The sequence below is a fragment of the Orbicella franksi genome, chromosome 1 (assembly GCF_964199315.1).
Source record: "Orbicella franksi chromosome 1, jaOrbFran1.1, whole genome shotgun sequence".
Taxonomy (NCBI): domain Eukaryota; kingdom Metazoa; phylum Cnidaria; class Anthozoa; order Scleractinia; family Merulinidae; genus Orbicella; species Orbicella franksi.
The window spans coordinates 8,799,043-8,824,123 of NC_138145.1; the positions used below are offsets into that span (position 1 = coordinate 8,799,043).

Below are 25,081 nucleotides of genomic sequence, written 5' to 3' on the forward strand. Positions count from 1 at the left end.
TTCTTGGCTAGCTCGGCCTGCTTGTTTTTTCTTCACCCCATAACTCATTAGAAACCATGTTCACAGGCTATCTAGTTTTTTATTTCATCCAATAATCTGTGCACGTGGGGTTTTTTCCAGGACTATTATACTGCTTAAAATAATTAACTCTTCTAACTATGCATGTATCTGTTAGTGGCTGTTTTATCAAGTTACCATAAAAGGTCTGAGAGTATATTCACTGGCATTCAACTTGCAGCCTTTATATCAACAGATGTGGGTCCTGCAATAGTGACGACAAGCCCTGAGAAGTTTCAGGAACAGCTAGACAACCTGTCTGTTCAGGGTGGAGGAGACTGTCCAGAAATGTCTTTGAATGCAATCATCCTAGCACTGGAGATAAGCTTGCCTGGTTCTTTTATATATGTCTTCACAGATGCAAATGCAAAGGACTTTGATCAAGTTCAAAAGGTGATGCTTTATAGAATGTGAATTCATTTTGTGAGTAGTCTTGTTTTTATTATCATTTGAAATTTGACTTAGGAGAAGAACCTCTTACTGGACTGTTTTTGCTCAAGTTTCCTTTTAGTGCTCATATCATAATGTTGCTCTCAGTTGAAAGTCCACATCAAAAAAGGAAGTTACCCAAATTTTTTTTTTAGATTTGAAGTAAACATGAATTTTTTTTATGATTTTTTAAAAATGCTCAAATTAGCCGCCATTCTAGCACACCACTTGCACTTGTCTAGTTTTCTCTCAGTTGCAGAGAACTTAAGATTATTAATTATTCATTATTTTTATCCTCTTGTCAGGTTCTAAAGTTGATCCAGCAAAAGAAAAGCCAAGTGTTATTCCTCATAACAGGAGACTGTGGCAATCAGACTATCTTGACAAGTTCAACAGCTTATGAACTGATCTCTGCTGCCAGTTCCGGCCAGGTGTTTTACTTGAAGAAGAAAGATGTTAACCAGGTTTTGAAATTTGTGGAGCTGTCAGTGCAAGCTAACAGGGTGAACCTCATTTCAGTGGACAGCGAAGATGCTACAAACAAGACTTACGTAAATATTCCAGTGGACAATGCTTTAGAGGAATTATCCATCTCTCTAAGTGGAGATAATTTGGTCCTGGAGCTTTATCATCCCAATGGTAAATGATGATTTCCTGTTAATTCCTATTTCAGAACTCAGTATACTGTATAGCTACATGTACATTACTGATTAATACAAGCATCAATGCTTTGGATCACTTGAAATTCAGGATATGCACCTTTCAGTCATTACAAGTGTGGAATATTAATTAATTAAAAATTGCTGACTTGAAAGTGGTTAGCACTCAATATAACAATAATACCATGGGTCACCCGGCTTACAGACACCGGTATCCCACATTGACTCTTACTTGTAGTGCCATTTCGTCATTTCGTGTTGTAAACACACCCATCTAAAGATCAGATCAGATCAGAGCGGGGACTCTGGAAACATCGCTTGAAAATCTTTCTTGTAATCATTCAATCTCATACTTGTAGTCCAATCTAACAATCCCTACAGACTGTACAGCTAGTGCCGCTGTCTTCTCCTGTTATGTTGCACACATATGGTCCATAGGTGATGGTTGACTCCCAGTTTAGAGGAAGGTGATAACTTTGGTGATATTCAACCATTTTATTTTCTTTCTGTTAGGGAGTCTCTTCACAGAGGAACAAGGACTTGAGAAGCTATTGAATCTAAAGGGAGCAAAAATAGTCTCTGTGCAGAAACCTACCCCAGGTGTATGGAGATTGATGATGAGCAGTAATGGGAGTCACACCCTAAGAGTCACTGGTTTTAGTCCTGTGTCTTTCACAAGTGGCTTTGGGTTGCATCCAGTCAAGAACCAGGATGAGGCTATGCCAAGACCAGTTGCTGGTTAGTAAGTAGAAGTTGCTACCCCAGTATCTTTTTGTTGTGAACCTTATCAGTGCATGCGGGACTGAGAATGGTAAGATGAAAGCTAATAAGGGTCACTTGTGTCAACTGACATTGTATGTTTCTAGTATGGTACATGGTATGGAGAAATGCAAAGTGAACCAGCTGATAACAGTTTATGAAAAGACACAGCCTATTAAACCTTTTAAAATTTCCATATATGTGGCAAGAATATCACGGTTAAGTATAAATTACGCACTTGAAACTAGAATTCGAGGCTAATGGCAGATCAAAAGTTGAAAAAATTAAAAGAGGAATTAATGAAATTGTTCGACATACCCTTCAAGTGGGAAAAAAATAATTACAAATCATTATCAATAATTATATGGTAAATACATTATATTGGAAACAGTTACATAACTGGAAACTGTTTGGAAGAAAAAGGCTTATAAATATGCGACAATCTTGACATAGAGTATTAATGACAGGTGATGCCCAGAAACAGGCTTTTTAGATTACATTGAGATTATAGTAAGAATGATATGGTTGCAAAACCAAGACAGTATAAATAACTAATATTGTATTTTTTTGTTATTATCCACCTGGAAGGTTTTAGAAACTTTGTCCTGATCAAAGTACATGGCCTTCAACCTCCTAGTGCACCTGAAAGAGTACAGCTTCTGGACTTACAGGGTCATCTGATTGGAGAAGTACCATTTAGACCTCGCATCACTGACAAGTTTGCATTTGACTGGCTTAATTTTGAACCACCCACAGGACTATTTTATGTGCGCGTAGTTGGTGTAGATGAAGAGTACAATGTTTTCTACAGGATGAGTCAAACTGCTCTTAGTGCATTGTTGCCAGGTTTGTTAGAGAATGGGTCACAGAGACATGTCAATATATCAGCAGATTGAAAAAAGGCTGTCATAATTATAAGTACTGTACTGAACTAGCTTGTTCAGTCCGTATTGAAGAGGTATTGGTCTCATTCTGTGGCTTGGTCCATAAACCTGCAAAAAAGCAAAGAATTGGACCAGTAAAACTATTTCAGTCTCCAATATGGACCTCACACTGGTTCGATAACACACATTTCACCTGTGTTGACTTTGCCCCTTGTAATTGGTACCACCCAATTCCTTTCTTTTAGAATCCCCCACAGTCACTGCTCCAGCTACTGTTGAGGTCCTCTCTGGCTCCAGGGTAGCACTTTGGTGCACAGTGCAGACAGTGGCACCAGCAAAGGTACAGTGGATCATGGACAGGAGAACTCTTGGACCTGTCGTGACACGTATAGGAACAGCTAATGTCACTCACATCATCCCTTCAGTCACCAACAAGGATCAAGGTCCATACTCGTGTTTTGCCAGTAATGCTGGAGGGACAGCCACTGCTATAACTACAATCGTTGTCAAAGGTAGGAAGTCTTGTGGCTAAGTGTTGATACTTGGCCACTTAAAATAAGTGTTGAAAAAACAAACTCTGCAAAATGTTCACCTAAAAATATATATAAAAAAAATTAGCCTGTTCCAGGCCCTCGGTAGTTGGAAACGAGCGAAGGAAAGAGGGCGAGAAAAAACGACGGAGGAAGTCAGTAGTGTCCCGCGTTTTTTCTCGCCCTCTTTTTCTTTTTTTTCTTTTTTTTTCGCTCGTCCTCAACTACAGAGAACCTGGAACAAGCTAAAAAAAACTCTACTGTACTTACAAGTTCTGGAAAAAACATTGTTACAAAACTACAGACAGAATATACAACCAGATTGTAAATCACTTTGCTACCCACTGTACATGTGTGAAAAAAAACTTAAAAAACTAACCAATGGTACGTGTATGTAACTGAATCGTGAATTTTTACAGTTTTACCATAAGGCTGACCATCCTAACGTTAACTGAGAAGTCATTGTTTTGAGACAATATCGCCATGCAGTCACAACATTGTTTTGGTACTGAGCAGGATTTTTTTTATTTTTCATATGTGCCTTATAAATTGCTCATTTGAGCAGGTCGTTAATAGCACATTTTGGACGGCCACTTTTCAAATTCTGGCATAAAGCCTGATACTAAGCAACCCCAATACCATAATTACAATTGTATTTGCAGACGGAAATTTCCCCGTAAATAACCTGCAGTGTGTTGTTAACGTCTGTGACGCAGGCTAGAAAAAAGCTAGTCCGAAAACTGTGTTTGTCACTGCCACGTCATGCTAACCTACTTCTTTAAACTCTTCTTTAGTTCCACGCTCAGTAGTCATCGATCAGGAATACACAAACTTGACATTTGTTACTGGGGACGCTGTTCTTCTCAACTGTGTACCAGACGGTGACATTCCCTTCAAGGTCGTGTGGCTAAAGGAAGACAAGCAACTGACTCCGCAGGCAAATGATTCATTGCTGCTTCATATTCGAAGCAGGAAGGACGGTGGGAGATATGAGTGTGTTGCTACTAGCAAACAAGGAGAAGAGGTTTTGGCCGTAGATGTGATTGTCTTTGGTGAGTTAATAACCAATCTCCATCTAATATGGAGATGCTTCTGCCAACGTTTCCTATATCGAGGTATATCAATTAAGCTGTTAACTGCTAAAGAAATGATTGTTCTGCACTGGCGACAAGCAAAATACTAGATATTATTTGATAACATTGTATTAGTTGATAAAGGTTTAGTAACTCAGCCATAGTTGTGAAACAGAAATTTCTGGAATAAGCCCTTTGCCACTTTGCTATGACCAAGTGCTAATTCACCTTTAATTTTATCGTCACAAGTTGATAAATGGCTGAGCGTCCCACTTAAGTAGATTTTTGCCTTAAAGAGACACATTTTGTTAGAGAGATATCTGCCCTGAAGAACAGTCCGACCAATTTTGTAGAGAGGTGTTTAACTCAGAGAGAGAAATCACATTTAAGTATAAATCTGCTAGCGTTCTATCACGAATGCCGTTCTCGGTCGTTCTCTGATTGGCTACGCTACTCACTATCTATTCTGTGATAGATAGTGAGTAGCGTAGCAGTGTGCCCTTGTTAACGAAATGGCGGCCGCTTCTTGGTGTTTTCGAAGTGTCTGTGAAGAGGATTTAGATAAAGTTTTGAACGACTAGTAGGTTTATACTAAAACAATTAGATTATTCGCTCTCGATTTCTATGCGTGATAGTTGACTCGGGCTGCGTTCTCGTCAACTATCACGCGATAGAAATCTCCAGCTCATAATCTAATGGTTTAATCGAGATGTACACAAGATAAATGTCCACCTTAAACAGGTACCTCTTTCATCAAGAGGCGTATGAGAGGTTTGTCAGAGAGGATCAGGGTTATAGTATCTGCCCTAAAGAAGAGGCACTTCTGAGTGGTGTCTACCTTAGAGAGTAGTTTTCTTACCGGAGACCGAGGTCTACAGTTGTTACAACTCTCTAAGCTGAGTATATGGAACTGATAATCGATGTAGTTTTGCCAACAACAGTTTTGGAGCCTCCGGCGTGTTTTTTCCTCCTTTCCCAGAACAGCCATCTGCTACAATCAATCCCCCAATTGTGACCTATCAAATCGGAAACAATGTTTCCATCAAATGTCAGATGAATGGGTTCCCATTTCCTTCTCTGATGTGGTATAAAGACAGTCTTCAACTGGAGTCAAGTGAAAGGATCAGCACAGACAACGACGGTGTGCTGGTTATCAGAAATGCGCAACTGTTAGATGCTGGAGAGTACGAGTGTGCTGTGTGGAACATTGCAGGACAGAGCCAGGCCACAGTCACGCTACTTTACACTGGTAACTAGATATCAATCAGTGAATTCTCCTCACTTATTACCATACTTTTCTTTTAACTTGGAGAATTTGTCGGATTATGAACTACACCGGACAATGTTGCAGAAGTGGTCTCAATGTGGTCAGATGTCTTTCAAGAGAATCTTTTAATGACACACCGTCGTTTTGATCTAAGCGTGGACACGTGACGATGTTCTAATTGGGTGCAAACATGATGACATATTTGTCAACCAAACATTTAAAGTTTCGCAGCCGTTTAGCACATTTTCCCATCCAAATTAGCAAGTACTTGAAGTTGTTGATATGTTTTCGATAAATATATGACCCGCTTTCACTAAGAAAGCAGAACGCGCGAAATATGTCGTGTGCATGCAATTAGAGTATGTTTTTTTTCGTTACGTCTCCGCGCTTAGATGAAAACAACAGTGGAACTTTCAAAACAGTAGAGGGCAACCCAAGCAAAAAGTTGGAGCGAGGGTAATCAGTAATGAAAAAGCACCCCGTAAGACACTCCTTAAAATTTAAGACAAAACTCACGGTGCCTTTATCTTTAACCTGACAAGACAGCTGTTTTTTTTTTAAAATATATTTACACCCCACAGTACCACCGTCAGTATTTGTTGACCTGAAGGAGGTGACCGCTAACGCTGGTGAGACCATCACAATCCGGTGTACAGGAACTGGTACACCGAGGGCACAGATCACGTGGTATCAGGGACAAAACAAAATGATTGCCAATCGGAGAATCGCTGTCAGTAGCCAGGGACATCTGGTTATCAATGCAATCGAGTTAAAAGACGCTGGATATTACACATGTCTGGGTAACAATAGCGCTGGCCAAGACTCCGTTGCTATTACTGTTAATGTGCAAAGTGAGTGAGATATTTTGTGCTTACTGGTTTGAGTTTGTACTTCCTGTTGTTAGGCCCCGTCTAAACTACGCCGGAGAATTTTGAAGACGGAGGTTTCACTCTGAAAACGCGTCGAATGTTTTCCGTCCACAGTACGCCTGAGAAATTTGAAAATGGCTTTTTCACTCTGAAAACGCATCAAATGTTTTCAGTCCACACTACGCCGGAGACATTTGAAAAAGCAACAATCAACGGTCATTTTTTAATTTGTGTTTGATGAAAACTCGGACTGGGAAATCACTTGATTACCGTGATGTCATCGTTTTCGAAAAGCTCGTAAGGGTAGTTTTTATTTCTCATTTTATTCTGACCAAGATCGCAGTTCTTAAACTAAAAGATAAACTGAAAAAGTAAGAAGTAGTTGTGTTTCAATAAGGACATAAGACTGTTATACGAAGCTTTCCGCATGCTTGGATCTCATTCTAGAACGCGACCAAACGGAAACAAAATATTTTAATGAGGTAGATAACTGCTTCCTGAAACTGTCTTTTCATAGTCCCTCCACGTGTGACGGTAGACAATGATGAGATTCCTGTGATACTGGGCGAGACACTTGTGTTACGTTGTGCAGCAGTTGGAGTTCCTACCCCGACCATCACATGGATGAAGAACAACAGACCCCTGCAGACTAGTGACAGGATCACCACCAGTTATGACGGAGGAGAGTTGGTTATAACGGATGCTATTCCACAGGACGCAGGAGACTATCATTGTGTTGGGAGAAGTCCGGCCGGAACTGCCACGGCAGTGATTATGCTCTGGGGTGAAGGAGGTTGGTGTTTAAAGAGTTTAAAGGAGCTAAGTCACTCCTTGTGCATGTGAAAACGTTTGGCCTACATTTTGCAAGTTCCTCGTTCATAATCCGTGTTCATCAATCTTCTCCATCTTAAATCATCCTGGTTTCTTTATGGTTTATTTTTATCTCTCTGGTGTTTTTTTCTATCTTTTTTTGCTACAGTAACTCTGGTTTCCTTCGATTTAAAGGTAATTTTGTACGAAGCCAAGTTAACTCAAAATACCGTGTCTGAGCTCCTTTAAGGGTGTTGATCTCATACTGAGGAAGCTGGTAACGTTCTTTGTGAGTTCTTGGTAAAATGTGGCTTTCCGTCTTGCTGCCGTGACGTCTGTTCTGAAACATACAGTGAATGCGTACTAGCTGTTATTTGAGAAAGATTTCGTTAAAATCCAGTATTGGATATGAATCCAGACTATGGACTTTATATTATTTTATATTTTGTTTTCATACATCCGTTTATCTGCAATTTTTTATTGAATTTACCTGGAACTCGTTGTTATTAGTCGGTGTCATATATGTACAGTATGTCACTCCTAATGGATCAAACGTTCGTGGGCAAGACAATTTACCGTCACAGTCTCTCTCTGTCTAGATTTATAAAAGGTGAATTTAATGCTGGAGTAACCCTGCAATGGACTAGCATCCCTTCCAGGGGGGAAGTAGAAACTCTCCTAGTTACTCCACGCTACGGAAACCAGGACAATCTCTGGCGGTAATGGCCTCTTGGTCCGAAGCAGACTGTACCTTACCTATATGTTACTCTGTTTTTATTTCAATTTGTAGTTCCTCCCACGATAACGAGGCGTCCTTCAGAGAAACATGTCACGTTTGGTGGAAATGTAACCTTTACGTGTCGTGCCCACGGAGTACCAGAGCCTCAAATCACATGGTACAATACCTTGGGGATTGCGGCTGACACAGACCCCCGTGCTACAGTGTTGCCCTCTGGTGACCTGTTCATACAGAGCATAGAAATAAAGGATGCTGGGAGATATGAATGTGTGGCAGAGAACAGTCTGGGGAAAGATACAGCCCGGGTCACTCTCATTCTAACAGGCCTTAGTAAGTGACAAATAGCAGTCGTACATAGGTTTCCAGGGTTTATCTGGCAAGTTGCTGGTTAAACTTGGAATGGTATAAAAAGAAAACATTGCGATCTTTGAGAAATCGAAACACTTTTAAAGGGAATTGTGTGAAAAATCAATTCCGATATTAATCACATTGCCGCGATAATCGAGGCGTGTAAACGAGCTTGATAAAAGCAAAAGGGTAAAAATTCCTTCGTTTCGCAAACTTTTTAAACCTTTTATATTTTCCAGAAAGTAAAAAGAAATGTTCGTTTTCCTCATTTTTTAAGCTTTCAGGAAATGTATACTTTATTGGGGGTTATTTTCAAAACCTCCGTACAAAAACGCGCTAACGTGAGACGGTCAATTGAGGTATACTGAACCTTGAATGGTTTGTGTTTTGTCTGTGAATACAGCATTCCATTTCACTGTAAACGTGTTTCGTCCGTCTTCACTTTCTCAGCTCCACCAGTAATTATCAAACCAGAGAAAACCACCATCATTGGTGACAGAAATGGAACAGTTGAGCTGGAGTGTCCAGCCATTGGTAACCCCAAACCTACCATCACATGGCAGAAGAATCGTCGGTCGATTGCTATTGACGGCACCAAGTTTAGACAGAAGAATACAGGGGCGTTGGTGATAAGCTCATTGTTGCGGCTAGATTCTGGGACATACTTGTGCACTGCAAAGAACCCCACTGGACAAGATTTTCTCATCCTCACCCTCTACGTGTACAGTGAGTCTTTAATGATGTACTAAGGAACGTAATGGCATAGCTGTGAATGTCAGCATAGCATAGACAGAGAAACGGAGGCTTCTTAACTTTACTAAGGCATTTTGTATCTGTGTGCGGAACACAGCAAAACATGATAGTGCAGACACAATGAAATCTTGATGATAAGTGTAGTATCACTGATAATGAATCACACAAAGCAAAGATTTGACTGGATAGCTTTAACAAACTTGTTCATGTTATTAATCTAAACGTGTAGGAGAAGACTCGTAGAATTCAAACAGTGTTTCGTGATTTTTTTTTTTTTTTTTTTTTTTTTTTGTGCTTTTTGATGAACAGCAGTTAATTTTTTGAGTGTTGTTTACTTCTTACTTAACGGTTCATCATAGAAAAGATGAACACTTGATATACACGTAATAAACACATAACATGTTTTTCGCTGTTAGATTCTCCTGAAATTATCAAGCCACCACCAAACATGACTGTAGACGTCGGCGATTCCATCTTGATGGAATGTGTAGCGAGAGGATATCCTGTTCCACGCATTCGTTGGTTTCTAAACGACAAAGCTCTTCCTAACAATGGTTCTGTTATTGAAATAGCCAAGCTATCCCTTAACCATACCGGTGTGTATCTCTGCGTGGCTGAGAATGTAGCTGGTAATGCTACTGCTACAGCCACTCTTTCTGTCATGGGTGAGTTATTTGAAGTCATTTTAAGAGATGCTAGTATACACCTGGGAGTGAATTAGTTTTGAACTAGGTCTCATGAAGGTACCACTAAAGGCTGGTTTTCACTACGACATAGGCACAAGCGTAATGGTAGGGAGGACGCGCACAGCACAAGCATAAGCACGTAGGCATGCGCAGAATGGACAATTGCCTTATTTTCGGTTCCATACCTCAGTAAAACAAGATGGCGAGCTTTCGCTTATGCTTATCCTCACAGCAGCACGTATTTGGTTAAACATAAGCACTAGAAGGACAAAAACGTTTTTTTTTTTTCGGCTAGTCCTTGTGTTAATGCTTGTGCTGTGGGCGTCCATACTACGGTTTTACTTATGCTTGTGGTTGTGCTTATGTGGTGGTGAAAACCAGGCTTAACCTGCCATCAGGCGTTTTCTTTTTTCTGAATATAGGGACGGAGGGTATAATCGCTCGTTACATCGTTACGGCGTCCAGTCAAGCTCTAGCTTCCTGCTAAGACGTCCGTTGGATTTGCCGCGCATTCCATCCCAGGAAAGATCGCGTGAAGATCGCGTAAAAACCGCGTGAAGATCGCGTGAAAAGGCGAAACGACGTCTGCGTCTACAGGAGACTAGGCGCTAGTGATGAGGAGAAGTGATAAGATATACCTATAGGCTTGACTGAACTCCAAATTCTAGAAACTGACCGGAAGACAAATAATATAAAGCATTTTATTAGTAAGGGAAATAACAGATACCAGTTGCGCTTATTCGAATCGGGCGCTTATTCGAATCGGGCGCTTATTTGAGGTCTCGAGGAGAGCGTCAATTCGATTGAATGGGTCGCCAATGGAAAAGTTGGTACTCTAACAATTGAAGAGATAGCAGTATTTCTTTATCAGCTCAGTATCATATTCAAGTGACTAACTCAATTTCTGATAAATTGTCAAATAAGATGAATGGTGCGAAACTACCGATAACTTTGCACCATAACTGCATCTGTCTTTCAACAGCTCCACCAGCGATATTTCAGTCCAGGTCGCCTATAAATGTATTATCAGGAAGTTGGACAGAATTGCCATGTAATGTTAGTGGCAATCCCAAGCCGACAGTTAGCTGGTTTCTACATGACTTGCCGATTGATGAGAGTGATCTTAAGTATTTGATTCTACCGTCCGGTAATCTTCGTATTTTTGGTGTGACGCCATCGGACAGTGGGGTATATTCCTGTATGGCGTCCAATCCTCTTGGAGTAGCTCGGCGTCCTGTCGAGTTGTCGGTACAAGGTAAGAACAGGTTGAAAATGATTGAAGAGCAGTTTTCCAGTGACAATCTCAAAACTCATTAACAGCTCAAGGTAAAACAAACGAAATCATAACCGACCTGCTGGTTTTTTAAAAAATTAAAAAGTGTACATTTTTTCCCTTAGTCTTGGTCATCAAAGGGAAGATTTATCAAACTCTCGAAACAGTATTTCAACACCCTGAGGTTCGTCATAAAAACTTCACCGCACGTCGTAATTCTGTTCTAGGTGTTTGGAAATGAGTTGAAACACCTCCTCTTGTGCTTGAGATCATTTTTACGTCATAAATTCAAAACCAAAGTACCATATTTACTCGAAGTGGTGCCGTGCACAAAAGCGCTGCCCTGGAAGAAGAGCGGCAACCCTGAACAAAGGCGCGGTGCTTATTTGACGCACTTGAGTTCCGAGGCGGAGTTTTCTCGAAGACGCAGTTACGTTTCGTCGATGTGTAAAAAGAATGGCTTTGACATGTTAAGCTGAGTTTTGGTTGTTCTTCATGTCGTTTTGTAGACAAATAAGATTTGATATGTTTTGCGTTTCTCATGACATTTTCATAAGCGCAGCCTGAAATAAGCGCCACATCAAAACGTTTAGAGCTAATAAGCTCTGCGGCGTTTTTTGGAGTAAATACGGTAATTATTACAAAGCTTGTCACTGCAAATCTGTGAGGTATTTCTCCCACCCCCAGATAAATAAACCCCACAACATGATACTTCAAAACAAATTGATGACTAGATATTGCGTTGTGTTAAACTGTCATCATTGCAATATTTAGTCTTTTAGTTTTATTGTATGCTTTAAGTTTTGTCCAAAATATCACTTTTTGGAGAGTTTCTTTTCCCGATTTGAAGATTACAGATTCTTCGTTTTTGTTGTTGCAGTTCCTCCTGAAATTATCAAAGAACCCCAAAACATTTCCATTGATGAAGGAGACACTATTATCTTGGAATGTGAGGCACTTGGGTTCCCTGTGCCTCAGATCACGTGGTATCTGAACGGCAGCGCCTTGTCAACTAATAGTTCACTGGTGGAGATAATCGAAGCCAGGAAGTCAGAACACGAAGGTCTCTATCGCTGTGAGGCTAAGAATCCTGCTGGGATTGTTACAGCCAGTGCTTTTGTTACCGTGAAAGGTCAGTCTCATGAATACACATTCTTTTCTAAGTGCCTGTTGACAAATACCTTGAGATTCCCTTAGTAAGTCCCCCGCCCTGAACATAGACCTCCCGAAAATAAGCCCCACAAATCTCAGGGGCGTAAAAATCCTTTCTGCAATAAACCCCTCGAATATAAGGTTGTGTTCATGCGAGCAATTCGCACTGCATGCAAATTAACGCGCGTGCGTCGGTAATTTTCTCCGTCATTGTAATAAATGAGTAATCGTATGAAAAAAGTTCAAGCAAGTAAGGATTTACACTACGTGTAATATTTGAAAATTCTTTCAAATTGCAGAGACTCATGTAATTTTGGCAGAATTCTCAAACATCACTCGTAAGGTAAATCTTTAATTGCAGTCGCGTTTACACGATTGCCTATACTAATTCTTACCCCAGCCAGCGGCGATTGCAGCTAGTTAGGTTAGTCAGGTAAATCTGATGTTCAATGCAGTGGTCTGTCGTTCATTTGCTATGGTCAGAAAGTGGGAGACTGTAGTGTTACAAGTGTATGTTTTATTTTCTTTCCTTTTGTTGTTTTGTTTGTTTTACAGGAAGGGACAAAAATGTTGCCCAGAGAGGAAGGCCTGGTAATTGTTACTATTAATTTACTGAACGTTATTTAAATGTAACTTTAAAATGACATTGATGTTTTCATCAATAAATAATCAATAGCCTCCGCTTGGCGCGAAAACACGCTTGGATATTTGTCGGTTTTTCAGTTTGTTTCTCTAAAACTTCCCCTATTTGAATTTATTTTCCTGTAGTAATGCCTTTGTTTTTCATGTTTCCGTAGAGTTTGTGCTCACACCACAAGACACCGTAGTGGACGCAGGTTCAACCTTCCTCTGGGACTGCACAGCCAGAGGAACACCAACCCCTGTGTTGACTTGGGCAAAGGATGGTGTAAAGTTTCAATCTGATACCCCTGAGCATATTAATATCCTGTCCAATAACAGTTTAGTAATAACAAGAGTGAAACCAGAGGATGCTGGACAATATCAGTGTCATGCTAGGAATGGAGTTGGTGCACACGTGGTACAGGCGACATTGACAGTCAGAGGTGAGACCCTAGTGCGCGTGCCTTCGTTGTTAAGGTTCTATTAAAAAATCAGTATCAATCTATCAGAACTCGGTCGAGAATTACGCAGAAGAACCACATTGCTTCTTACAGTTCTTCTGTGTATGAAATTCTAAGTGAAATTTGACGCTCGTTCGTTTGCATAATTTACTGCAATACTTTTTGGTTTTCTTCTTTGGTTTTTATTCATCTCGCGTTTTAGTGTAAGTTTCAGGAAATTTAATTATAGTCACCTTCTTGACAAAAGACATTTTAAATTTCTTTCGTCTTCTAATCGTTTTCTTCTTTTTGGCACGTTGTTGTAGTTAATGGACGGTGGAGTGAATGGTTAGAGTGGGGTGCCTGCAGTAGATCGTGTGGATCTGGGTCCCAGTATAGATTCAGGTCATGTGACAATCCTGTGCCAAGTAATGGTGGGAAGCCGTGCTCTGGAAACAATGTACAATCACAGCTCTGTAATGTACAATCCTGCCCCGGTAGGTGAAATGTTTCGTGTAACCGGTGACTTGGTTGGCAATGATGGGGCTGGGCACTTTATAAATATGTTTGCCAGGCAAGAACTACCTGGCGAAAGTAAAAAAACTCATATATGACAGTAATTCATTTAAATATCGTTTCATCTCTTTCTTTCTTTTTATTCCATCTAAAACGCTGTCTTAAACTTACTATTCAATGACGTTATGAGGAAGAATGTAATAGTTTGGTAGTTGGCTTTCAAGAACATAACCTCTTGCAAGTCACCTACAAACAGAAAAACTACCAGATAGAAGGCAATCTGGTGCTACAGCAGACCTAGAGCAATAAACCACATTGAATGTTGATCATGCACGCTGCTTGTCGTGGGCGCGTAGAAAACACCTTTGAGCGGGCGATCAATTTGTCAGCGATCGCACGCAATGCAGTTGATCATAAAGGGACTATTTGAAATGTCGTCCCCACTTTATAGAGTAGCTGGTCTTTTTACTAGCCCCTAAAATATGAAGATGCACAAAATTAGGTTATCCCTCAAAATAGTTTTACCCTAATGGTTCACAGCATTCTCTTTGAAAATTCCTTTAAAGCTCAACTTAAAGTTCTTTCTCTTACAATTGTGTGGCAGTCTTTAACCATTTTCTTTTTTCTTTTTCTTTTGTTTGTTTTGTTTTGTTTTGTTTTGTTTTTTCAGTTGACGGAGATTGGTCTGACTGGACAGAGTGGACATTGTGTTCACAGGTTTGTAATGGCGGAGAACAAACACGATACCGGGAGTGCAATAACCCAGCTCCACTACAAGGTGGTAAAGACTGTCAGGGCAATAAGAGAGATTCAAGAACTTGTAACTTTTTTAAGTGTCCAGGTGAGACCATAATAGAGGAGTTAGTGACAGATTTTGTTCGTGCGCACTTGCGCTGAAAGGTTTTAACAGGAATTCTAAAGCGCAAAAGATCAGCTTCCGACTCAGATGGTTGACGAAGGATGCCCCTTTTAAGATTTAATCCGCAGTTCTTGTTAAGTTACTTTGAGGTCAATGAAGTCAAATTGTTGCATAATTTTAATTACCAGTCTCCGGCTACTCTGTTTTCCAGTTCAAGCTTGTCGACATCATCTGTTAGTTTAACTCAAGAAAGTCTTCAGACTCTTCTTTATCAGATTCTTCTACAAATATTTTCTTAATTTAACAAACAAGAGTTGTTACCACGTTATGCGTGAGGTAAAAAAAGTCTTAAAACCGTTTTTTCGAATGTTCGAACAAGAATGATAACGTTAAAACTTTAAAGGTTTTTCCGAATTACTAACCTTAAAATACCAGTTTCCTTAGGTGCTAAACCGCTTACAGCAGGGGGTAATAACAAAAGAAAAAGAACCAAGCATGGTTATAGATTTTTAAAGACTGAGATCAAATGGCTAATGTGATTGATATTTTTCAAGGCAACTTTTTATTTCGTTTTTTATTTGCGATTTTGGAATTGTCGCATTTCGCGACGACTGCTATTTTAAGTTCTCGCCGCATTTTGTTCAGATTTTCGCTTAGGTTTTTCTAATATGCTAAAAATGGAATATTGAGATCAGAATGCAAGGATGCTGATAAGAGGGACGAGGAAGATGATGAGAAATACAGGGAAATTTCACCTACAAAAATTACAGCAGCAACTAATTTTCGCCATTCTTTAAACAATCGCGAAAAAACGTTGCCGAAATAAAAGGGTAGCTTCTCAACAAGTCAACTAAAATTGTTTTTCAGATGGCGTTGAAGTAGGAATTGGCCAAGTTCATGGAACAGTCAATAACGTGATGCTACCAACCCTCTTTCTATTGGCTAACTTCACTAAGACTCCAGCCAATGACACGCAGGTGTCCTGTTCGGTCAGTGGCTTGCCTGGGCCAATCAGGAACTGGCTTAAGTCTTTGTCAATTCCACTAACCGCCCCAGTCTACTGGGCTACAGCGGGAGAGAAGCCTGGTGCTGAGAATGGCCTCACCATTACAAAAGGACGATTTGTTTACAAAACGCGGGTGCTATTTCAATCTGGAGAAACCGTGTTCATTGAACATCGGGGACAAGGCATAAATGAAAAGGGTGTGTTTGTGCTGGATGTCGACGTTAAAGGAGGCACGCCCAAGTTGCCTTCAAATGCAGACGTAAAATTCCCAGACTTTGAAGAGATGTTTGTCAAGACGAGAGTGGGAGAAATAAGCTCTTCATCCCAGTAAGTTTGTTTGCTATCTACACTTGAGTTACTTTTAAGAAATCTCCGTAGTAATGGCCGCGCATAGTTCTAAAAATTATAGGACTTACAAAGAGTTGTTCTGGACGTGTTGGGGTATTAGTGAACTAAGAAGGCGTAGAAGAATTAATATATCTGATTAGATGTTTTGGTGAGTAGTATTGCTGTATATTTTTACGAGTTGTGCCGTATTTTGACTCGCCCTACGGGCTCGTCAAAATAGAAACGAGTAAAAATATAAAGCGATACTACACACCAAAACATCTAAAAAGAGATTTATTATCCAACTGCTGTAGTCAATCAATTTAGCAATGAAAGAGGGAGAGTGTGACAGTTTTGCGGGCGCGCGCCGACCTGTATGGCAAGCGGGTTTTCTACTGTACAAATAACTGTACAATATCGCTGTATATTTGTACTGTTATTTGGACGGTATTCGCTGCAGTTAGATAATAAAAACCAATACTTCACATTATCCCTGACTTTTCTCCTCTAAACTGAACTACATACCTTGATAGAAGACTTTGGGACACCTATTAATGTAAAACTTTGTCATGAATGTCAACTTTCCTCCATACAATAGTGCTGAGAGGCGCCGTTTCCTCACACTACACAAAGTTATGAAGGAGAGAGGGTTAATTGCGAAATATGTTTTCATTTCTGTAATACACGTGTCCCAAGAACTTTGTTCTGTGTTTAAGGTAAACAACATTTTAAGGTTATAATTATAAGGTAAATTTGAAAATAAAGCCAAGATATTGAACATTTTTGAAAGCCACTGATTCCTCTGTCATAAATCTCAGCAAAGTTCGGAACGTTTTCAACTTTTTGCAATCGTCATTTCCAAGTCGACTTATATCAGATTCCTAGAATATGTAGATAGGATAGCTTTTTACGGTCAGCAGTTAGAATTAAGCATGATAGCATGAAACACAGGCTTTTCTGTGCTTGCGGGAAACTAAATAACGATGTGTCAAAAATAAACCTGGAAAATAACGGAGACTACAAAATGACATTTTACCATGGTTGAAAAGCACCAAGAGATGATGATAAACCTAAAAGCAACGAGGATGGAGCTTGGAAAGATCAAGTCGGTTATGATCAAACAGCCAAAACGTGTAGGCTAAAATGACGACGGCAACGGCAACGGGAACGTCACTGAACAAAAGAATTAATGAGTAGAACAATAGCTGTGGACGTGCGTTATAATTCTTGGTACATTTCTTTGCCGTCCTTTGCAAAACAACAACGTGAAATGACCAAATTTTGCGTTGTCTGGAGAACGTAAACCACGACGGCTAATATTTTAATTTTTTTTTTTCAAATTTATCGCTGTGTTCCGGATTTAGTTTTGCGATAGTTTAGACAGTGATAAACACAGTAAATGACTTCAGAGTATCGCGAGATTCGTAGGTAAAATATAAATCCATTTTTAATCGACTTTGTCCTCGGCGTCGCCGTCGTGGTTTCGTGAACTCCCTATAGTTTAAAGGGACACTGTCACCATTTTTAGCATGATTTTGGAAATCTCAACCACACACATCGATCTTTGGAAGCTGAACAATAATGGTTTTATTTTGTAGAGCAGTACTTGACAAATGATTAGAACCCATTAGGAGGTAAGGATGGCTAACGATGGCGAGGATGGAAACGGATTGTGATATGGATTTTTGAAAAAGCGTCAGGATGTCAGTTTTTCAAAGGTTCAAGTTTGGCTCGAAAATCGTTGAAATTTTGCAAAAATGTTGCTACACTGTGGACTTTCTTCAAGAAATTGCTTTTAATCATTTAGTCAGCGCTAATTAAGTCCTTATTACATAAATTTAGGGACCATTCCGTGAATTCAAGTATAACAGTTTTAAGCAAGTATATCGTGACTGTGTCCCTTTAATGACGTGCCGATCACATGTCAGACACATACATATAATGATATCCACCCTTATGTTGTTGCAGACAAGTGATGAGTGTGGGTGACAAATCTTTTCCTTTCTCGTCTAACTCTACAATAACATACTCTCCTGACGAGAAGCAGCAGAGCAGGGTTCTAGCAGAGACGGTACAAGTCAGTGCAGTGGATATAAGCCACCCGTATCAGAGTGATACGCTTATAATTGAAATGACTTCATCTATTCAAAGAGGTATGTAACTATGCAGGATACTGCTTTAAAGCATAAAATAACTTTAAATTGTGCGAGTAACTGCCTACAGCTAAAGCTAATCTTCCAATGACCAGTCAGCAGACGTCTGTACAGGGTAAACATTAAAGATTAAAGATAAGCTTAAAATAGATAAATAAACAAAATAAGTAGATAACAAATAGGTAGATGAAGAAGATTGCTTTATCCACCAAACAAATCGAGTTGGTACAAGTACATTACCAATTTGCTAACACATAGCGTGTTACATGTACCAAGGATCAGAGCATTTAGAAAGACTTGTTCTTTGTCGTCTAAACTGAGCATTTGGGTATGAATGAAAATTATTCATGAATGAATCGGCTTGGCCGACCTTTATGTTTGGTTTCGGGAAGCTCTATCAACTTATGCACTATCTTAGCGAAGCTAAATCCCTTTCTTTTTTCCTAATGATCTGTAAAACGAAAGCAAAATATTAATTACTTGTACCCACGTCCATTCTATAGGCTTTGTCGTCGCTTAAACAAAATCTTTATAGTTCTACATAGTCTGTTATAAGTCCAATAATTTCCCCTTGATGGAATGTATGATCCCTTAGTAGTTTAATTTCAAGCCACTGTCTATGGCAAAACTATTTTTAGGAACCTCGGCGCTCAGTGCTTGCAAGATGAAATGGGCCTGAAAGCAAGAGTTAACAGCGTCACATACGTGTTGACGAAGTTCTTGTTTGTATTCCGTTTGAGCTAAGACCTAATGCTAGAAGTAACAGAGTTGCTTTACATCTGGTTTCAGCGTCATTGTCTGACTCGTGCCCTGGAGGTTTGGTAAAGCATCCCTCAAGCCAGTATTGTCAAGGTAATGCTCGTGCTGAATGGATTTGATTATTAAAATCGAAGAATTTACGTATATACGATTATATTGGTAGCAGTCAACAACACGAAGGTACACTTTTCAGTTCAATTACTCTAACTTTCTCTCATGGAACTGGTATATATAATGGTTTTAATTGAACGAGATTACAGATGGAAATCATTGATCGCTGTTGAGCTAAACGTAGGCAGTGGTCTGGGTTCCATTCTAGCAAGCAGGCTCTGAGGATTTCTTCTCTAGACTCTTTCCGCCTCTTCTCCAAAGCTAACATTTCTAAATTGCACAGGTTTATCATTGTCGTGATTCTTTTATGCGATGTTGATTTTAATTTGGATTTTTCTGAATGTGTCGTTTTTTTTATTTAGATATCAACGAGTGCGCTGCGGTTCCACAAGTCTGCTCTCATTTTTGTGAGAACATTTTTGGATCGTTCCGTTGTTCTTGTTCCGCTGGTCACGTTCTCTCCTCGGACAACAAGACATGCGCAGGTGAGGTACTCCGAAGGGTTGCGTGACATTGCTTGTGTGCCACTCGTGTTACGTTTGATGTAAATGTTATTTATAGTGGTCATGCACTTAGCTACAAGCACTATGCTTAGGTAGTTTACAGGCATGCCACTGAAACAAAGGAAACAAATATTTCAAATAAACGTAACATAGTTAAAAGTCGCAACTGGTAGGAGGCAAACCAGTTGGCTATTTACGAAGCGTGACCGAGGATTTGAACTCGGGACTACCGAGAAACAAATCCCGCTAGTAGTAGGGTGGAGGCCTTGAACCTTTTGACCTCCGGCTTACAACACCAGCGCCCTAAACCACTCGGCCACGCTGCCTCCGTGGCCAAGTTAATAAAGACAAGTTAATAAAGTTTATGTAGGATTGTATGTGAATTAGAGGGGGGAAGGGTTCTTTTAAAAGAAAAGCAAACGCTCTCACAGGTTTCACTTTTAGGGACGGACCATTATTTTTTTTAGGGGGAGGGTCGGGAGGGGGGAAGGTGTTGGGCCACTTCCAAAAAAAAAAAACGTTCTTGCACAGCAAAACCTGCCGAAAAAAAAATCGTGCAAAGGGAGCCGTGGGGAAAATAACCGAGCAAGTACTTTTTACTATCATAATTTTAATTTTTGGTTTAAAAAATTATTGCATCAGCTATTGCCCAACAAAAAAAAAATCGTGCGTAACCTAAGAGTGCGAAAAACATTCTTGCCCCAGAAAATTGGCCAACCTTCCTGTCTCTCAGAAAAATGATAGTTCGTCCCTTAGGAAATCCCGTGGACCGGTTACTCAGCCTCAGCCTTTTAACAGATGAAAAAATCCTAGCAGTAATAGCCGTTTCACTTGATCAGCTGATTCCTAAACGTAGTTTCTGATCTCCCCTCTTCTAGATATAGACGAGTGCAGCCTGGGGACAGGATCATGTCCGTCTGGACAGGAATGTGTCAACACTCCTGGGGCATACCGCTGCCGTGGTAAATGTGCTGCTGGATTTGTCATGGCTGCGAATGACACGTGTTTTGGTAATGTTTTCACTCATTCACTCACTCGCTCATCCTCATCGGGCCCATGAACCTTATTCCAAAATGGCCGCCATTTTAGTATTCTTTTGTTTGCTTGCAAATTAGCCCTTGTAGCCTCGTTCAAGGTAAAATATTCTTTTCAATTTCAAGTTTAAGAACGAGGCAATAAGGGCTAATTTGCAAGCAAACAAAAGAATAGTAAAATGGCGGCCATTTTGGAATAAGGTGTATGAGGACTTTTTGTGTGTGAGCAAAACTATAGCAACAAAATACAGAGTTCGTCAGTTTCCTTCCCAATAGCAGCGATGTGACTGCTGTTAGTGCTAGCGGAATCTTTGTTTACAAAACAACTGATTTCGCAAAGAATGTTCGGGCTTCTCTATGCAAACTCAATTTACATTGGTAATTGTACCCTGGGGATTATGCAATGTTTCACCCCATCACTCTACTCGAGGCCGCGAAAGCGAAGAGGTTGAAGACTCACCTTCCCACCCAACGAGTAAGTCGGGCTTGATCTAGCTGTCCACTTCTATTTTCGCCTGGCCTTAGGCTTGTCCCAGGCCAGAGCGATTCCCCATAGCTTCTTACCATGTCATTAACAGCAATACCCAGGGTAGAGTATTACACTACGTTAAGTAATATACTAATGAGACAAAATGGAAACACTGAAGTCAGCAGAGATTTATGCTTAAAACATGGTCATGCGTCTCTATCACGAAGAAAAATAAGAGGTCAATTTATAGCTTACCGTGATGTTATTTTTTTTTCCAGATGTTAATGAATGTGAGATTGTGCTTTCAACGGGCTCCCTGCAACCCAACGATCCATGCTTGCACCAGTGTGAGAACTTAGTAGGGTCATATCGATGCTACTGTAAGGACGGATATCAATTAACAGGAGACCGGTGTGAAGGTAACAAATCAGACATGTCTTCTCCCTTGTTGTCCTAGAGACCCGGGTTGTTCGAAAGGTGGATAACGCTATCAATCGGATAAATCACAATCCAGCGGATAGCGTGGTTTGTTTTGTTAGCACTTATCCAATGCATAGCGATTTATCCGGTGGATAACGTTATCCATCTTTCGAACAACTGGGGCCCAGAGAAAGCGTACGCAATAATGTCGAAAGGTTTTATAGGTAGTGGTAGCTCACAGTTCACAGTTTTTTATCGCAAAGGAAGGGGAAACCACAAATCCTTGTATTCATGACTTTTTCTACTATTTTACTGGAAAACCGTAAACCGCGATCGAACAGCGGTTAACTAACTCTACCCATAATGCTTTTCGGCATTGTCGTTTTGAAGGACAACCTTTCACAAAACAGCGGTATATCTTTAATATCCACAACTTGCACCTGTGTGGATTCGTAGCTCAGTCGGTAGAGCAACCGTAATCTAATCCGAGGGCAGTGGGTTCGAATCATATTAAGGTCACAAACATATTTCTTGACCTCATGTGATCCCCACTTAAAATTTCTGATGTCCACCGACAATCTGAGGCCCTTTTTGTGTCCCTTTTACACCAAAAAAAAATATACATAGAGAAATAGAAAAATAAACAATTAACAACTTTAATATTCATGGTAAAATTATTCATAGAAAGCTAGGAAATTAAGTTGTGGTGATATGTGTTGCTCACTTTTCTAGATATTGATGAGTGTGCCACCGGGGTGTGTGATCAGGGCTGCGAGAACAAACAAGGGAGTTTCCGCTGTTTCTGTTTTCAAGGATATCGTTTCATATCGGATAGTCGGTGTTTAGGTGAGTTTAAGTACTGTCGTGTTTTTAGTGTAGAGCTAACAATGGTACAGTGATACTTTATTTCCATCGCTGCCCATTTAGTATCGCTTTAAAGTAAACAAATTCCCCAGTCAATCACGTCAATTAGAATTTTCCGCTCGCACACAATTCCTCTTGCTCTGTTATCAGTTTCGGTATTGGGGCCTCGGTTTCTTTTCTGTGATAAGTAATGAAAGATGGATATTTCGAGCTCAGAGACTGAAGGCGATATGTTCCCCCATGACCTCCCAGATACCGGTCGAGTGGTGAGCCTTTGAGCTACGGAGGGACTCACGATATCTAGGAGGGCATTGGTATACAGTCGAACCTCCCGTAAGCGACCACCCAAAATGTCAAGCCTAGGTGGTCGCTTACGGGAGGTGGTCGCTTACGAGAGCTAAGACCATTATTGGGTTAAAATTTTGCCTCATTAGCATATGGTAACTGCAGAGACTTACCTAGTGTTTTAAATGTCTTATTGATGTCAAAAGTCAATTTCGAGAAAAAATACTGTTTGCCATTGAGAAATATCAGTCTCTTGTACTATCGAGTATTGCTGTATTGTTGCAACACTTTTTTTTATCCAATTTTGGCTCTGTTATTTGTCAAGTCGTCGCTTACGGGGGGTTGAAAACAAAAGAAATTTTCAAACTTTTGGTTCTAAAAGTGTTCGCGGTCTCGTACGAGAGGTGGTCGCTTACAAGAGGTTCGAAAGATAGTGATTTGACTAGGAAACGTTTGGTATTTTGGAAAACTGGTCGCTGAGGAGAGGTGGTCGCTTACGAGAGGTGGTCGCAACCGGAGGTTCGACTGTACTACCTTTCTCCTACACTGGTGACTTAGTAAACATTTCGTCTTAATCGAGAGAATTTTTTTCCGAAGATGTGGATGAATGTGCTGAAAACAACACTCTGTGTGGCAGTCTTCAGTGTGTCAACTTGCCTGGTAGCTTCCAGTGTTTAGGAAAGTGTGATGTGGGCTTCAAAAGAACTATGGATGACAAAGAATGTGTAGGTAAGATGTACGTGTAGAAAAAAAATATCTATCTTTAATATGACATAGTGCTTGAGATACAAATTCCTTTAAACGATAATTCAAAGGGTTCTAACAGCTAATTCGTGATTACAAAAGGCAAATGAAATTAATATCTGTTATAAGTTTGACAGGAGCCATACTTCCAATGTGCATAAGGCAGCAGTTGTTTCACTTATTATCTTACCATTCAAAGAAACACTCGGACAAGATTGCGGGACAACTGAAACGAATAGGTTCATTACATTTAACAAAGAAGGACAAAAATACTATGTCCAGGCTTTTCACGTTCTTGTTTTTACTATTTTGGAAAGCAATCTTTTAAAAGCCTTGTTCGCGTTTTTTAGGTTTTGCTTCACTGTTGTTTGTTTTTCAGATATAAATGAGTGCATCGAAGGTCAACATAACTGCAAATCCAACCAGATGTGTATGAATACGTACGGGAGCTTCTACTGTGTCTGCCCCAGGGGTTACTCGGCCAAGACACCCCAGTCCCCTTGTAAAGGTGAAGGCAGCTCGGCTATGAGTAACTTAAGTTTGGTACCAGAACGTTCGGCGGGGAAACTTCGGCAAGCCAAGAAATTACAGGGACAACCTTTTCATTTAATTTGAAATCCTTGCATTGTTTTGGGTTTGGTATCACTTCTTCAGTGTTTCTCTGCCTTAAAGAAACTGCAGTCATTTTGACGTGGCCTTCAATTTGGAAGTAATTTTGTAAATAAGAAAATGACTTAAGTTATGAAGTTATGACTCCTTTGTTTTTAAGTGGAACCCGCGAAGTATGATCTTCATCTTATTCACATTCATTTCATCAATACACTACACAACATACAGGTCTGGTAGTTTATCGAAATGATGGGTAAGGAGAAAATGTCTACCTCTAAGACTGTACAATGATATTGATTGGGAAGGCGGAATCGCATATTAGCTTTAAAGTCTTTTCGGCCTCTTGGCCACTTCTATAATTTAGTTAAATTTACGTTACTTAATTTATTTTAATTTCTGCGGTATGGCAAATATTCTCTAAATTAAAATACAAAGGAGAATATCAGCATTGATTGTTATGTGGGGGGCTAACGGCTCGGAAAAGTCCAGGGAATTTTTGTGATTAAAGTTGGACATGTTAACAAGCACAGTGTTGTTAGAAACATGTCTTTCCTTTTAAAAACCAAAAGTTGTTAACCATGATTGTTTGTTTCTTCATCTTTTTATTGGCTCTTTGTTTATTTTTTTGTTGAAGAGAACTTTTCTTTTAGATCTTCTTCTCAGTCTGTCTAAGTTAGTACCGAGGGAAGTAAGTCAGTAACTGTATGAATTTTGCTTTGACTTTTGCTTGACCTGTCACCAAGCAATACAGTAAGCTATCAACTGTTTGTTTGTAGACGTGGATGAGTGTGAGCAGTTCCAAGGAATCTGCGAGTTTCAGTGTATCAATACTATCGGCAGCTTTAAGTGTACCTGCCCAGGCGGAGGAGTACTCAACGCTGATCAGCGCACGTGCTCAGGTACATACTGACAACCCCAATGTGTATTGGCTTTCTTAAGCAAGATGTTCCACTATAAAGGCGTGTAAAGGCGTGTAAAGGCGTGTAATTGGTGATTGGCAGCAGGACGTATGAATCGTCAGACGAGGATCCTTTTGTACCGGAAAGTCCTCGAAAGGAGAAATAACGCACTAA

At 40.1% G+C, this 25,081-nt stretch overlaps 1 protein-coding gene across 4 annotated transcripts in view; it reads left to right on the plus strand.

The window, feature by feature from the left end:
• The window catches only part of LOC145488052 (hemicentin-1-like), a 31,957-nt gene that overhangs the window by 2,234 nt on the left and 4,642 nt on the right, over positions 1-25,081 (plus strand). For 3 of the 4 annotated variants that reach the window (XM_081466831.1, XM_081466846.1, XM_081466838.1), the window contains 28 exons: positions 254-450; positions 792-1,125; positions 1,659-1,883; positions 2,493-2,750; positions 3,034-3,300; positions 4,113-4,370; positions 5,371-5,640; positions 6,240-6,509; positions 7,045-7,320; positions 8,128-8,406; positions 8,875-9,150; positions 9,594-9,842; positions 10,846-11,118; positions 12,017-12,268; positions 12,844-12,879; positions 13,086-13,352; positions 13,676-13,846; positions 14,536-14,706; positions 15,592-16,057; positions 18,026-18,210; positions 19,000-19,062; positions 19,443-19,565; positions 20,462-20,593; positions 21,365-21,505; positions 22,239-22,352; positions 23,253-23,384; positions 23,779-23,907; positions 24,785-24,907. In XM_081466831.1, coding sequence (XP_081322957.1) covers positions 254-450; positions 792-1,125; positions 1,659-1,883; positions 2,493-2,750; positions 3,034-3,300; positions 4,113-4,370; positions 5,371-5,640; positions 6,240-6,509; positions 7,045-7,320; positions 8,128-8,406; positions 8,875-9,150; positions 9,594-9,842; positions 10,846-11,118; positions 12,017-12,268; positions 12,844-12,879; positions 13,086-13,352; positions 13,676-13,846; positions 14,536-14,706; positions 15,592-16,057; positions 18,026-18,210; positions 19,000-19,062; positions 19,443-19,565; positions 20,462-20,593; positions 21,365-21,505; positions 22,239-22,352; positions 23,253-23,384; positions 23,779-23,907; positions 24,785-24,907 — 5,937 coding nt within the window. Of the gene's footprint in view, positions 1-238; positions 451-791; positions 1,126-1,658; positions 1,884-2,492; positions 2,751-3,033; positions 3,301-4,112; positions 4,371-5,370; positions 5,641-6,239; positions 6,510-7,044; positions 7,321-8,127; positions 8,407-8,874; positions 9,151-9,593; positions 9,843-10,845; positions 11,119-12,016; positions 12,269-12,843; positions 12,880-13,085; positions 13,353-13,675; positions 13,847-14,535; positions 14,707-15,591; positions 16,058-18,025; positions 18,211-18,999; positions 19,063-19,442; positions 19,566-20,461; positions 20,594-21,364; positions 21,506-22,238; positions 22,353-23,252; positions 23,385-23,778; positions 23,908-24,784; positions 24,908-25,081 lie in introns of all 4 variants that reach the window. The other variant, XM_081466823.1, reaches the window with a different exon arrangement.